We start from the raw sequence: 16,296 nt of genomic DNA on the forward strand, positions 1-16,296 counted from the left end.
CTGTTATTTTGGCTGAGTCTTGAATTTCAGGTACAAGTAATGCTCTGGAGGTTTGTACATGTATATCCTCTCTTCATATGTACTGCACAGGCACATACATGTACATGTAGTTACATGTAATATTAGCCAATGTTTGGTACATCAACATCTATAGGTGCATGTAGATGTACATGTATCTATTTGTAACACTGGTATCTCATAAAGACTGCAGCCCATATCATGTTTGTATGTATGTATCGAGGGAGGAATGTTTATGACGAGTCTCTCCAGACTGCATCTAGCTATATAAATGCCACATACACATAAATGAGTCATCTCTCTGTGACAAGTCTGTTCTCACAATGCGGTTGAACATCATGTTCTTCTCAATATCCAATCGAGCACCAAGACATTGTCATGACTTCTACAGGTTTACGCTGTCTAAACTAGGATTTGTATGGAAGATTTGAATACAAGGGGTCTTTTACAGGGTGCACCTTGGTTTGGTAAAGGTTAAATAAAGGTCTTGCTCATGATGGCAAGCTAAGTCGATAGGCTCGTTCATACTACCCCTAACTTCAGGAAGTCTTCATGTAATCACAGTAAGTTAATGAAATTAGTCTTCTACCGGTAGTCGCTTTCAAGACCTTAGACAGGAAATCCAGCTAATATCCTTTCAAATTAAAACTGCTCATGTGGTTGGAATATGTATTTGAATATTTTATTATGGTTTTGAAGGTAATTCATTACTAACAAGTCAACGCAAAGCGTAGCATCCCCTCGGAGGGTACAAATGGCCTACAGTATACGTCAGAACAAGTTACCTCCATTGGACTATACTATTATATTACTAGGCAAGGAAGTTAACCACATTTTCACATATATTGTTAGGTGTTTTTGCATAGTTAATGAGCTATGACCTTTGACCCACATGCTCAGAAATCGAACTTAGGCTGTACATGTATTTTGATACCATGAACCTTTGTATTAAATTTCATTAAAATTCATCAAACATTACTCAAGTTATCGAATGGAAACCAGATTCGCATATTTAATGAGCTATGACCTTTGACCTACGTACTCCAAAATCGAACTTAGCCTGTATTTTGATTTCATGTACCTTCATATCAAATTTCATTAAAATATCTAACATTACTGAAGGCATCAATCAGAAACCAAATTTGTTACGGCGGACGGAAGGAAGGAAGGACGGACGGCAGCGTTACTAATCCCCTCCGACTTCGTCGGCGAGGGGATAACAATCTTGAACAACATACATGTAGCTGCCACAAAAACAGGGCCGGCACTTAGACCATTCCCAGTTTCCCACATGAAATTGCTTCAAAAACCGAATCATATCATTTCATAACTATTGAGCTTTAGCGCCACCTTGCCTTGTAGCGTCAGCTTGCAAATTGTTTGTTTGTTATTGTGCAAAGTACATTAAGCTTTGTTCTACATGTATGTAGCGCCCTACCAGTCCGTTTTGTTGTTGTTGTTGTAATAACTTACTTAAAAGTATACTTAAACTGTCGACTCATCTCCAAAAGATAATCACAGTACTCATCTGTCTACTTACATGTACAACATACAGAATTTAAGAGTAAATTCAGAGATGCAGGGATATTTGGCAATTAATCTGAATGTGCTACTTTGAGGGATGCAGACAATCCAGCGATTTTCTGTGGTACATACTACAATATATCTTCCAGATAAGTTTCAGCATCTAATACGTATACATGTATATTCACACGATCTGAAGTGTATAGTGTATAGTGATGAGTGAGGATGGGCTGTGTATGACTTGTCTAACCTAGCGCTTCGCTCCCAACATGCCTAACCACACAGGGGGCCCACTGGCTTCAAGTTCAACTCTAACCCACAGGAATACCACATCAGACAGACAACAGAGAAATACATAATGCCTGCTCACAAACACCACCTTATATTTGTAGAATGACAGTGAACTTCATAAATACATGTTTGTCAAATACCGGATATCAAATACAATGAATAGTTCTGACAACATAGAAGCAATGTACTTATATTCTCAAAATGTTTCTTTTACTAGTTTACAAGCATAAAGAGGAGGTTGCAGAGGGAAGTACATTGTACTACCCTAAAACTTCCGGCCTTTTGGGGTACCATGATTTTTTTTTTTTAAACACAATAGGAACATTTGACATGTGATCAGGGATAGCAGTCTGAAAGTGAAAGAAATATCCACAAAAGTTTAGATAATACTTCCTCAGAGAAGGATGCAGATCTTTTCAATTCATTGTATTTGTTTGTTATGAAATGAAACATGAATTTTGTTTGCAAGCTTTGCTTTTCTTTTTTTTTCCTTTTCACCCAAATATGCCTACTCACTTCGATTTAAAGTACCCTATATCAAATTGTATGTTCTCAATGCTCCATATTCTGATTGACATTGTACATTAAAGGGAAGGGGCAGTTAGCTTGCAGGCAAAAACCCTTGTCGGCGTGCAAAACAGTGTATGCAAAATGAGACTACACTGCGCTCTGTACTAATGCTGCTCTGGCCACAGCCAGAAACTGGCAGATCTGGGCTCTGCTCGAGGCTATTAAAGATAAAGACCAGTTTAGTCATGCGATCACATTGTAAAAGAAACGTCTTTGAATCGATCACAAAAGGTTGATCATCTAGCATGTAAAGTATTGGTACAAATGTGTGTACTGCAAGGTTCTGGAATCATCAAAATGATAAGAACTTAGGCCCAGTCTTGGTAAATTTACAAGCACTGTACACAAAAAGATGCTTGACTTGGAGATACGAAGGTCGAGGGTTCGAATCCCGACACCGGCACTAATATCTTTTGGCAAGATATTAACCTGCACTTGCTACTCTCCACCCAGGTGTTAAATGGGTACCCGGTAGGATGCGACCGTCATTGTTGGTCAAACAGTTTTTGAGCGTCATGTAACGCCTGGCTGGAATGCTCCCCAGGGAGTGGAGATTGTGCACACGTTGTGTGCGGGCAAGCAATGAATCCAATGACCGGGGTAATAGTATATTTGTAAAGCGCTTAGAGACATTGTATTAAGCTCTATATAAAAATTAAATATTATTATTATTATTATTATTATTTCTCTGCAAAATTTGTATGATCACATATTAGTCAAAACATATTCTTTCACTTGATAGGTAATAAGAGCTTCCATTTCATTTTATGATAGGGGGGGGGGGGCGTTTTCAAAACTGGTCTTTACCTTTAACTCTATGTTTAAATATATGAGTTAATGCCCTACTGGTACTTCTTTGTGCCAAACAGATAATGAACATGTACTGTACCTGTATTTAGTGAACATGTTCACAGGATGAGATCCCATAACACAATAGGAAATGAGTTATTTCCCTTACCCATATTCAGAGTCAGCATACAGGTTTACTGTATAAACTCAACAATTGTTTCATTATAGATAGTGTTGTACTAAGGGAATCGAGGTATCAATACTGAGATTTAAGGCCCATCCAAATATGACGCTGCAAAACAGGAGCATTTTTATATGGACCTCCTTCCAAAAAAGAAAGTGTGGAGCCCTGTTCAAAGTATACAAAACCCTTCTCGCTTCAAACAGACGTTATTTGACAATTCCCAAACTGAACTATTGATAATTCTTTCAGTTTCATGTAGTCGATGAATGATGATGGAAGCTTTATAAAAAGGCTTCAGAGTACATGTAGTTGAAGTAAAAGGTTGCAAAGCATATTTTTGGCTCACTCCCAAACCGTTTATTTAATTGTAGGTGACAAAATTATTTTGGCCTAGAAATAGCTGTCCAACAAATTGATAAAATTGAAATTTGGCTGACAATCTGTGCTGGTGTTAAACATTTTAATAATAAAATCCTAAACGAGAAATTAATATGTCTTAATTATGATATGAAAGCGTTTGATTTAACCCTGCGATAAAGGCCAAAGCATCAACAGCCGAGATGTTATGTAAAAGCTACACGTACAAAGACTGCCTACAGTGTACTGTATACATGTACAGGTGAACATGTACATGTACATGTGTATGTAATAAATACAATCAAAGAAACTGATTTCAGATTTGTATCAATTCTTTTTATGTAGGAAACAGAATATTCACAATTCACATATCAATGCACGAAATTACATCAATACAGGTACATGTACAGCTGTACATGTTATAAACTGCATGAAGAAAAAAAAAATCACAATAATAGTTGTACAGGAAATGGAAGAGATTTGCTAGGGCCTGTATTAGCGACCATTTGACTCACATAATTTGTTTACAAATTCTCTGGATCATTTCCAGCCAGATGGAATTGCACTTGAAAATTAGTGCTTTCACTTTATTCACATGACAATTTTTTATCATAATTAATTGAGAAATAAGTGACAACAAAATTAAAACGAAAACAATGTGTATTAAATTATGTATGATTTATTCAAACTGTAAGTGATTTGAACAAGGTTATGTTTGTCAATCTAAACTACAATGCAAAACCTGGATGAGGAAACACAATAACAAGGTTATTGTATGTCAATGTCTCATGCATTGTAGATTTGATTATCATTTGTGATATTGACAGCAATAACAAACTGCAAGGACAAAGGCGTACTAGTAGAAAAAGCAATGGTGATGGAGCGGAGGGGGGGGGGGTGGAGTGGGGGAGGATGGCAACTGAGAAGCCAAATGTAATAACTTTAATACACGTACATATATGATATTGTACACAGCATAGCCGGGTAATGTTGGAGCGCCTTGAGGACCTTGCAAGGTCGATACGTTTAAGAATCCAATATTATCATAAGTATTAAAGGTAAAGACCAGTATTGGAAATGCCCCAATTTCAAAAAATGAAATGGAAGCTCTCATAACCAATCATGTAAAAGAATATGTTTTGACTAATACATGATGATAACAAATTTGCCGGGAAACCACCTACTAATTCATATATTTGGTAAATTTGTTTCTCTCATGGTTTGTGAGAGATACAGGGTAGTCCCATATACATCTTTCTGTGTATAGTGCTTATAACTTTACGAAGAATGGGCCAAATTTCTTATCATTTTGATGATTCCAGAACCTTGCAGATGCTAGATGCTAGATGATCAACCTTTCCTGATCGATTCCACAACGTTTCTTTCACAATGCAATCGCTTGACCATAACTGGTCTTTACCTTTAATATTATTATTATAGTATGGAGCAAAACTAAGCCTCTGTAATAATTGTAGAATACTGTGTTTATAAAGTCATCCTTTCATAAAATGTACATGTACTATAGTAGTTGGCCATTGATTGATATTTAGGAAGAAAATTACATACATGTACATGTACATGTATGTATGTACTGTGTGTGTGTTGAGTCCATAATCCCATACATGTATGTAATAATGTAAAGTACATTTGTGTAGCCATAAATATTGGGGATGAACTACAGTACATGTAGGTGAATATGTACAGTACACTAAAATGCGATATCTGAACATGTCTACCACATTCATTGCCTCATATTGAACACGGACCACATGGAAATGGTCTGTGGTTTTGTAGTTGACCATTGATAAATACGGGAAGGAAATTGCAACACAGCTATACATCTACATTCTACATTACATTTAAGTCCATATCAATCCGACACGTACTACTAGTAATACAGTATGTGTAATTACAAGTAGATGAACCAGTACTTCATGTCTACATGTACATGTACCAGGGTTCTTGTTAATAGCCGGCAACCGGCTATTTTTTCCGGCTGTAACGGCAATCGTAGCCGGCTGTAAGCCTCTCCAAAAAAAAAATAATAATAATACAAAAATCACATCATATTCGGTCAAGTCGCTATCTCAAATTTCTGTTATCACAAGCTTCACGAAGACACGCTTTCATAGCACGGGGTTGTGAAAACGGTCGTAAAGAAATGAGATGAAACGTCTCCGAAACGATCGTAAAATAAAACCCTATTAAAATATGGACTTGCGGCGCGGCGCACGCGGGGGCAGAGCTATCTAGTATATGCCCAGTGCGTCAGAGCCAATCGCAGGCCGGCAAGCTAGCTTACGCAAGAAAAGCGCGCGTTGTGAGCCGAGCTGAGCTAGCTGAGTGAATTTATCTCCGAGATCGCACGCCAGTCGAATTAAAATGGAATCGAAACGGCAGACATCGATGTCTTCCTTCCTTACTACAGGGTTCGTACACTTACACATTTTAAAAATTCCATGACTTTCCATGACTTTCCAGAGCAGGATAATGTAAATTTCCATGACCATTTTCAATGATGAACATGTCTTAATCTAAAGCGTACAACTATACATCATCGCAATACTAGGAAGCAAATTACAAAACTGTAAGGCGCACCCCTATTTCGAAGATAAAAAAAATAAAAAATCTAAAACAAAATCTGAAAAAAAATCTGGAAAAAAACAACAACATTGTTACTAGACCTAGGTCTAACTTAGTTCACAAGCACTTCAACTGTGCCTTGTATAATGAAAAGTAAAAGTATTTTTCGAACACTGAAATAAGACGTGATCTGATCTGGTTAACAAAAAGCCACCAAAAAAAAGCCAACATTGGTCATTTTGTTAACATCAGATCGGCTCTTATTTTAGTGACAGCGTTCGAAAATACTTTCATTTTATTACGAGGCACAGTTGAAGTGCTTGTGAACTAAGTTAGACCCATTTAACAATGTTGTTTTTAAAACTAAAGATGACAGAATTTTCCTCCGAGTCCAAACAGAAATGTGGACAGGCTAGTTTTCACGTGGTGATTCGTTATCCCCTGTGTAAGTGAGCTTGCATCATACAGGTGAGTGAGCTGGAGACACGGGAGAGCTTCGGCCGGCAAAGTCCTTGTGACAGGGCATAATTTATCGAGACTGAAGAAAAAAAACTGGAAAAAAAACTCTCTTCCTTTCAAATTTGGAACGTAGTTTAACTTCAAATAGTAGATCCTATTCTTTATTTGCATTATGTAATTCATGTTGAGACACAGAGATTTTTGAAACCACTAAAAAGTAGCATTTGAGGACTCAAATATCCTGTACCTGACTATATAAGGCCCATCCCCGACTTTGGATATTTTGCTTCAAGGGAAAAAAAGTGTGCCTTCATTGCGGACGTTGGGGAAAGCAGCAACCACGAGGCTAGGCTAGCTAACTACTGGCTGCATGCTCGCGCTCGCACAATGGACGCCAAATGTATATCAAATGCGATTCAGGGTTGCGATATTCGAGTAAAGAGCAACACAATTTTTAAAGGGGTTCTTAAGAAAACACGAGTGGCTCATGATACATAGTTATTTACATTTAAATTATTGTTTCATGAATATTCTGTGGTAAAACCCCAGGGTAAAACACCTTCATTCAAACTTTTAATCAAAATCAAAGCACAAGCTCGATCAAAAAGTAATCGTACAGCGTGCATGCAGCATTCTTGTATGTACACACACCGGCACCACGCACCGCACCTGTCACTGCAAGTCATTCACGCGCACAAACATCTTGCATACAGTATGAAAGACACAATAGACACGGTACCAGTAGGTCCTAAAGATATTGCGTGTTACGAAAAAGGTCCTGTGAACCACAGATTTTACCAAATGTTTTTTCCTTTGTTCACAAGACAAATTAAATGCCATTTTAACAAACATCTTGAAAAAAAAAGATTTTCCCTGACTTTCCAGAAGAAATGGATGAATTCCCTGACTTTCCCTGACTTTTTACTTCTGGAAAAAACATTTTTAAATTCCCTGACTTTCCAGAAATTCCCTGACCCGTACGAACCCTGTTACTATTAAGAGTAAGAAGCAACGTACAGGTAAGTTTTTTATTTGAAATGTAAATAATAATGTAGGCTAAATTATAAATAATACCGGTAGTAATAATGAGTGTGAAACTGTGATTGATTTGGCGATGCACGATTCGATAACGTATTCGTAACACCCCCAGACCCCTGTGACAGCTGTCACATACCTGCAAACCATTTACCAATCCAATTTTGTCATATTTTTTTTATGTGTGTTCCAATTTTTTAAATTTTTTATCGCAAACGATTTTCTTCACTGACAAGGTCCTGTAAACATCAGTTAACCGTTTTTGCCCAGGACTACCTTGTATCATTATCATGTAATTCAAAATTGTAGATTCATCACAAATATGATTGATTTATCAGAAACAATAATGGAGCATTTTCATTTCATATTGTATATCATATGAAAAGTAAGTTATTCAGCCAAAATATTCATGATCTTTATCATTAAACTATGGCTCATACAGTGTGGTCATATCTTCAAAAATAAGGCTAAGATAGCACCAGAGAGCATCTAAAACCCTAAAGCTTCCAGGGCCCTTGGGCGGGCCCTGGACCTCGGCCGCAAGGGACTTCGCGCTTCGCGCTCGTGATGTGCGCTACGCGCACAGAGATTTTTCTTTTGCAATTTTAGTAGCCTCCTGTAAATCATAAATAGCCTGCTATCAGAAAAAATAACAAGAACCCTGCATGTACATGTACAGGTTGCAGTATCTTATTGTGCAGTTTTGCTCCTCTTGCAAGCTCCTTGGTCAATTTCCAACATTAACAAAAATCCTAATCTTAACCCTGGACCTAAGATACTCGATACTAACCCTAAACCTGACCTAAAACTCTTGCAACCCTAACCATTATCCTATACATGTAGGTTTAACAAACTAGCAATTGTCATCGCAGCACATAATGTTGAACCATCCTTACACTTTTTTACAGCTTGGAATGAAAATACTAAAAATGGAGGCTTAGATGTAATCTGAACAAAATACTACATTTAAAGGTCATGGTGAAAACAGACTATGGGAGGGTCCGTGGTTTTAAAGTTGACTATGGATTGATAACGGAAGGAACTTGCGACAAGTGTGTGTGTCCATATCCCGATGTGTAATTTTAATTATCTTGTCAAGATGTACAATGTAGGCTTCACTGTTGGGGATGGACTACAAACAGTATAATGTATTGTGGTATCTGAAACAGGATACTACATGTACTGTATATTACTAATTCATGGTGAAAATAGACCACGTGGAAGGGTCCATGGTTTTGAAGTTAACCATTTATTGATAGAGGAAGGAACTTGCAAAGCGTAAGTCCGCATTAATACAGGAAGGAAGACAAGCAAGAAATAGGATTTCAAGCATCCAATTCTTTTTTAGTGACATCCTGAAATATATGAGTAGAACCTACAATGTACAGGTTCAAATAAGGCCTATGACGTGTATTTGAGAAAAGTCTAACTACATGTAGTTGAATAAACTACATGTAAGCAAAACAAAAGCCTGGGGCAGGAGTCTAAAAGCTTATCCAATGGGTTTTTCAACACACACCTATAAAGGACCCAAATCAACACTGGAGTTTGAAAGACTACCATACCATAGGATTCATTAGATATGGGATTTCAAAAATGTAAATTGTATTGATTGAGGTCTCAAATAAACATATCAGGGTTGCACAGTAGTTTAGCCTTCCAGTTTAATACAGGAAAAGCAAAATCAACAAGAATTTGATGGTCCTTTGCGCAACTGGACGAGGTCACCACTCAATATTTGCATAGTAAATGTGGTATTCGTGCTAGTCCCACATACTCTCACTTCTGTTTGTGGCTGATCTTTATACTACACAATGTATTACTCTGGCTGGAAGGCTCCCAACAGCCTGCAATTTTGATAGAACTATTCTTATCACGATTCGGGACAGCTACATGTATGAGGAAGACTAGAAATTTTTGAAATATCCTCATATTAGATCCTTTTGTAATCTCCTTTTAAGTTCATTCGTAAGTTCTCCTTGGGGCCTGTAAAAGGTTAACATGACTTTAAATGATAAACCAACAGTGGAACAAAAAAGAGTTCAACTCACCAAGAATTTGTCCTTGTTTTGCTCGACGACTTTCTTGCTGCCACACAAGAATTGCCACGCCCGACCTCTCAACGAAGACGGGATACCTTTCCGACATCTTTCTCTCACCTAGATACGGCCAGGCAATCAATAGGAAAAGACGACAAAAATAATATTTAACTGCAAAAGTATATGACCAGATCTGCACTTCTGCAGGGAGATTCATTCAGCAGCCTTCAGAGCAACATCATCCAAATGTAGACTGTAGTGCACAAGTTTTTACCAATGACTAGATATCTATTAAACATCATCAAATTATTATATGTACACTGTACATGAGCCTAGAGGAACGGCACATATCTCCATTTATTTATTTATTCATACAACTTTTCTTGTAAAATAAAACACTTGTACCTCGTCTTATCTCCAGATTGGGGGGGGGGAGGGGGCAGGAAGCATGTATCAGTGTACCTCCGTATCTGTCATCTTTTTTGTGAACATTGCTTGTCTAGTATTATTGGTCTATTTCATCTACCACACCCCCCCCCCCCCCCCTCGCTTTACCTTCAAGTACAATATGCACACAAATATCTAGACAGGGAGGGTGGTTCCCTTCATAATTCCCAGAAAGGACTTTTAAAATCTCTTGCTTTCCAAGTAAATCAATCTTTCCTTCTTTTTATATTTTACCTTCTTTGGTTTCTTAGTCATCCACTTGTCCCAATCATCAATCATGTCCAACCACTTCAGCTCTCGTTTCCTCAAGATCTCGATCGGTAGCCCCAGCTCACTGCACAGAAACAAAAAAAATTATCAGCCATTTCCTTCTGCATCTACATGTATATTTAACATGCACAATAGTGAACTTGGCAAAATTAAATGCACGATATTTGGACTTGTTCATGTACAATGCCCAGGTAGATGTATGCAATGTGTATAGACTTACCCTGTACATGTACATGTACTGTACATCTGATGTGCATCTACATATATACTTGAGTCAATATTCATTAATTGCATTTAAAATTTTAAACAATGTACAATATACAGATACAGTTACAAATTCATCTATTAAAATAATAAGCATGTTGACATTAAAGGTAATACCAAGTTTTGGGAAATTTTGAAAATTGGGTGGATGGTGATTCTTTACAATTTTTATATATTTGGATGCCCTTGTGGATGTATTATAAGCACTAGAAATTTGAGCCCCTAAAACACTTCTGCTTTCCAGAAAAATTGAATATGAAAATTTACCGGTGCTCCCGGTAAATTTTGATAAATTTCACATAGCGCCTACGGCCGTTCAACGGTAGCTGCGACCATGAAAATCTCACAATATGTAGTTGTGATATGTTATTTCAAAACGGGAATAGCTAATCGGTCAATTTCAGTCAAGAAACATCGTTTTACAGCTTAATTAATATCTTGAGCTTGAGAGGGAGCTATACAACAGAGTTTATTATTTACAATTCAATAACTTTCAACTCCATTTCAACCGTGACAACGATCACTGAATATTGTAGGATCCCATATGCTTCCAATATGTTCATTTGAACCAAATTCATGACCCCATACAAAAACTTTGTATTACATTTAATATTCCTGTACAATATATCAAAGGTTTTGTACTATTGATATGATGGAGTAAAAACTGGCTGATTTTGGCACCTTGTTGTACAAACATATTGTACCGCCTTCTACAAATAAAACATGAAAAGCTTAATAAACAGACATTCATGAACAGAAAAATATATGTTTAAGTGCATTTTGTGTCTACAGTATTAGTGTGTGTACACTGTGCATTGTAGCATGTATAATGATTGTCACATAATATGCATTATGAAAAACCTACATCTAGACACATACATTTTCTTAAGACCAGCATGGCAGCATATGCACTGTATTGAAGTGTATTTGTCCTTCATTCGATGACTCACATTTGAGTCAAACTTGAAACAATTTTCACTAACGCTAGGAAAAAAATATATATTCCAACGGTGTATATTAAATTACCAGTAATTATATCATTTAAAGGCAACTAGAACCAAAATGATACATACATACAATGTACATGTACATGTAGTAAAACGCCATCTAAAAAGTAAAAATCGTTCTTGGCTTGCGGTTACTGAACTCGAGTGATTCATTTTCTTAGGAGATTGAATTATCTCACAAGAAATCAAATTATTTATCTTGAGTTGTCCCAGGCAGTTTAATTCAATAAGCACAGCTAGGAATCGAATCCCTGAAAAAGTCCCTCTGAAGAAGACACTCTAAGCTCCACTTTAATGATCTAGAATTTGTGTTTTAAGTATGAAATATTTAACATCATGTACAGTGGAGTCCCTAGAATCCACTAGAATGCTTGCTTTTTTTTCTTCTTTTCCTTTTTTTTAGTCAATAACATCTTGATTATTTTTAGAAGCGGTATGTTTAATTATTAGTTTTTAGTTATTAATATTTAATATTAGGCCTACTTATAAGTGCTGTGAAAGACAACATGGACTACACATTTCGGACTTGTATGATGGTATTCTTTAAATTTTAGGCACAGTATGTAACATAAAAAATACACAAGGTGTACACGTACATGTACAGGTGTACATGTACATGTACATGTATATCGTGTACAAAAATGTACAGGCACCTGTACATGTACATGTAGAGCGTAGTAATGTAATTTACGTGATACACTTTACCTACACATGTAATACATGAGCTACACGAAAATACACCTACTGTGCATGCATGTCAAATTTGTGCACACACTTTTTAATAAACATGTACAATGTATGTACATGTACATGTATATATGTACGGTAGACCAGGCTCAACACATGTTGTACCTTTAATCAATACTTGTGACTATGCTGTATAAATAGAGCACAAAAGGTCTGTCTGTGTCATTCATTTTCCCTTCGTAAAGAGTTATCCTCATGACCTTAACTTCTATTATCAGGGAGAGCGGGCGAAGAAAGATAGTAGGCGCGTCTTCATCATCTCGAGATTGCCAAATAGCCCGCTATTTCTGATTTGGGAAATAATCTCAAAGTTACAAATCGCGTCTTCATCAGCTCGAGATTCGACCTCGAAACTTGAAATTAGCTCGAGATATTTTGCTCAGCGTTAGCGTACTGTATAGTGCAAGTCTTCGGTCTGGTTAAGACGCACCGGACAAATACCTGGATATTTTGCAAACTATCCCAAGATATCTTGAGATGACAATCCCGACCAAATATCCGCGAATTGCTACTTTGCTCTAATGAAGATGCAAATTAGCTGGATAGTTTGCGATCGGGATAGTTCAAATAGCTGGATATTTGGCAATCTCGAGATAGTGAAGACAGGCCTAATGTGAATAGTTTAGGGGGGCACGGCAACATCCATACTGGCTGGGGGAGGGCATGTGATGTTTTCGAGACACGAGATAGGAAATGTATCAGGTACGCAAGCCGATGAATCACCTCCTCCACTCCCTAGTCCCATGTATAGAGAATTCTGGTGGCCAAGTACAATGTATGCGTGGCCCTAAAAATAGAATCATGTTCTACTCCCTTCTACATCTTCATGTGTTCATCAATCATGTATAAAAGTATGTACATGTACTGTACTTCATGTACTTCACATTACACTCAGGCTGATGTACAATGTACCTACATGTACTGCTTAATCTTCCTGTCAAATACACCGCTTCATTGCAGAGTATTACTTGGGGACTGATGTAATTACATTTACATACAAAATGTCTAACCAGTGGCATAGCAGTGAGGACATCATTGAAGGGGCACTGACTTCATGAGGGAGGGAGGGGGGGGGGTAGTCGAATGGCTGGATAAAAGGCAAACTAGGAGAGGGTATAAGATGAGAGTCAACCTTCCTCCCCCTCCACCTTTTTCTCTCCTTTTCTCTCATTTGTTTTTTACCATGCCACTGGAGTAGAACACGTATCCCCTAACCCCCTAAGCTACGCCACTGCTAAAAACACAAGTTTCAGTGGGATGTCCAAGAATTTAGACTTATAAGTAGTACGGTTTCAAGTAATGGGGCCCAGTTTATGACTGTAGAGATTTGAGATGTACAGTAGAAGACACAAAAGGCGTGTCTGCACTATCTCGAGATTGCCAAATATCCAGCTATTTGAACTATCCCAATCGCAAACTATCCAGCCAATTTGCGTCTTCATTAGAACGAAGTAGCAAATTAGCCGGATAGTTGGTCGGGATAACATCCCAAGATATCTCGGTCTAGTTTGCAAAATATCCCACTATTTCCGAACTAGCGGGATAGTTTGCGACCGTCTTCATTAGACCGAAGTACGGAGTCAAATATCCCGATCCCATCATGCACAACGATTTCCGGTTTTCCGTGTTAACTAGTTGTACTAGCGCGCGCACATGCGATCTATACCGCTCAGCGGTGCATGATGGGATCGGGATATTTGACTCCGTACTTCGGTCTAATGAAGACGGTCGCAAACTATCCCGCTAGTTCGGAAATAGTGGGATATTTTGCAAACTAGACCGAGATATCTTGGGATATTATCCCGACCAACTATCCAGCTAATTTGCTACTTCGTTCTAATGAAGACGCAATTAGCTGGATAGTTTGCGATCGAAATAGTTCAAAATAGCTGGATATTTGGCAATCTCGAGATAGTGAAGACGGGCCTATTAAATGTGTGCAGTATTTTTGTTTGTTTACTTGTTAGTGACTCAGTTCCTACAGTGTAGTCCGATTCCGAGGGTCAACAATTCATTTCCTTGCTGGAACTGCAGATTTCCCTTGTACTATAATCCCATATCAAATAAAAATATATTTACTGTGTGTACTGTACTGTACATGTGTATAGTTTGTATCCTCTGTACTTTAGGCACACATGAACAGTTTTCCTAAATGGGTGGGTATGTGCTATTTAATATGTATTCATTATGCACTTTACATGTACACTGTACATGGATCTACATGTAGCAATATGACTTTTAAAGTTTTCAGATTTTACAGAATAACAAAATTTCTGTCCCATATTCAAATTTGCATAATGTACAAATATGTCTTTCCTACATATAAGTCTTCCCAGACTTTCTTTTGTTTTAGGGCCTACATCAAAAACTGAATTTATTGATATAAAAAACATGAATCTTACTTTTTTTCATACACAATGGGGAAGCAAGTACACTTGAATACATTATTACATGTAAACATACAATACATGTACACCTGTATGTACATTAAAATTGATAAGAAGAAAGAAACAAATTGCCACAAACAGGTACCACTTCAATAAATAATAGAATGTTTTCACTGGCTTTCATGAATTGCTCCCATCCAATGTACATGTATGCAAGCGCTCCCCCCCCCCTTAAATTCTGGAGCCAAGCAACACCCCTATTGTTACCAAAGGCATTTATACTTACCCTCCTGTGAACTGCTTTCCTCCTACAAATCCATAGCGATCCGTTTTTGGACCATCCTCCTCGTCCTCGCTCAAATCACTGTCCACCAAATCCATCCCACCGGTAGCCGAGCCGTTACCGTAGGACGACGCCCCGCCCGTCATGGAATCGTTCCCTATCGAGGAAGCCCCACCCGTCGCGGAATCATTCCCTATAGATGACGCCCCGCCCTGCAGTGGCTCGATGCCATTCTCGTCTTCACTAGATGGTCCCGGGCCGATGGAAGAGCCGGCGTCATTTTCAATCGACATGATCGCTTCTTAAAATGACACTGTTCAGGGTTGCTATATTGCTTGGGGATTCAGCTGGAAGAGTAGAGTATTGATTGCAGAGTCATAGAAATGGCAATTGGTAAAAACAGTGCAGTAAGCTGGTGTGTACCATTTCATAAATCTCTGCTTCGTTAGAGATCTCAGGAAGATGTTGATTGAATGAAGTGGTCCATTTGGTACTGACTCTTCAATTTAATCAGCTTGTAAATTCCAACATCTTGTTATTTCATGTTGGTATCCTTATTGATTTTGTAGGCCTAGAAGAAGTCTGAAAGAAAAGAAAATTATGGGAAATCATGTAACTTAGCATGTACATGTACATGTAACCTAGAATATCTCAAGAAAAATAAATCATTGTTTTCTCATCCGCATACATGTACGTGTACTCGTATTTGGTACTGTATTACTTACAACGTACATGTACGGTACATCATACATGTACAGTTGTAGGTCATCATCATCAGGCAGCTACATGTACAAACCATCTACCACAAGTCAACAAAGTTGCAACAGCAATGGCAATGTGCGCTTGTGCTAGGGAGTACATTATAATATACTTTACCCTTGAAACCCTTACACATTTTAAATAATCTTGTAGGGCCTAGCCATTATCTATCGCATAAAAAATACAATCAATGTAGTGGAAGAGCATGGTCATAATGATCATTATCGAATACTGGATGTACAGTGTACATGTAGGCGTTGGCCTGTAATTTCTGGTCATTACT

General features: G+C 37.7%; 1 protein-coding gene across 1 annotated transcript in view; it reads right to left on the reverse strand.

The window, feature by feature from the left end:
* LOC592544 (ecotropic viral integration site 5 protein homolog) overlaps positions 1–16,296 on the reverse strand; it is a 43,803-nt gene that overhangs the window by 26,652 nt on the left and 855 nt on the right. The window contains exons 2-4 of the mRNA XM_030992194.1: positions 15,258–15,836; positions 10,531–10,630; positions 9,862–9,969 (exon numbers count right to left, since the gene is read on the reverse strand). Coding sequence (XP_030848054.1) covers positions 9,862–9,969; positions 10,531–10,630; positions 15,258–15,547 — 498 coding nt within the window. The 5' untranslated portion in view covers positions 15,548–15,836. The remainder of the gene's footprint in view (positions 1–9,861; positions 9,970–10,530; positions 10,631–15,257; positions 15,837–16,296) is intronic.

The sequence above is a fragment of the Strongylocentrotus purpuratus genome, unplaced genomic scaffold, assembly GCF_000002235.5.
Source record: "Strongylocentrotus purpuratus isolate Spur 01 unplaced genomic scaffold, Spur_5.0 spur5_scaffold_2, whole genome shotgun sequence".
NCBI lineage: Eukaryota > Metazoa > Echinodermata > Echinoidea > Camarodonta > Strongylocentrotidae > Strongylocentrotus > Strongylocentrotus purpuratus.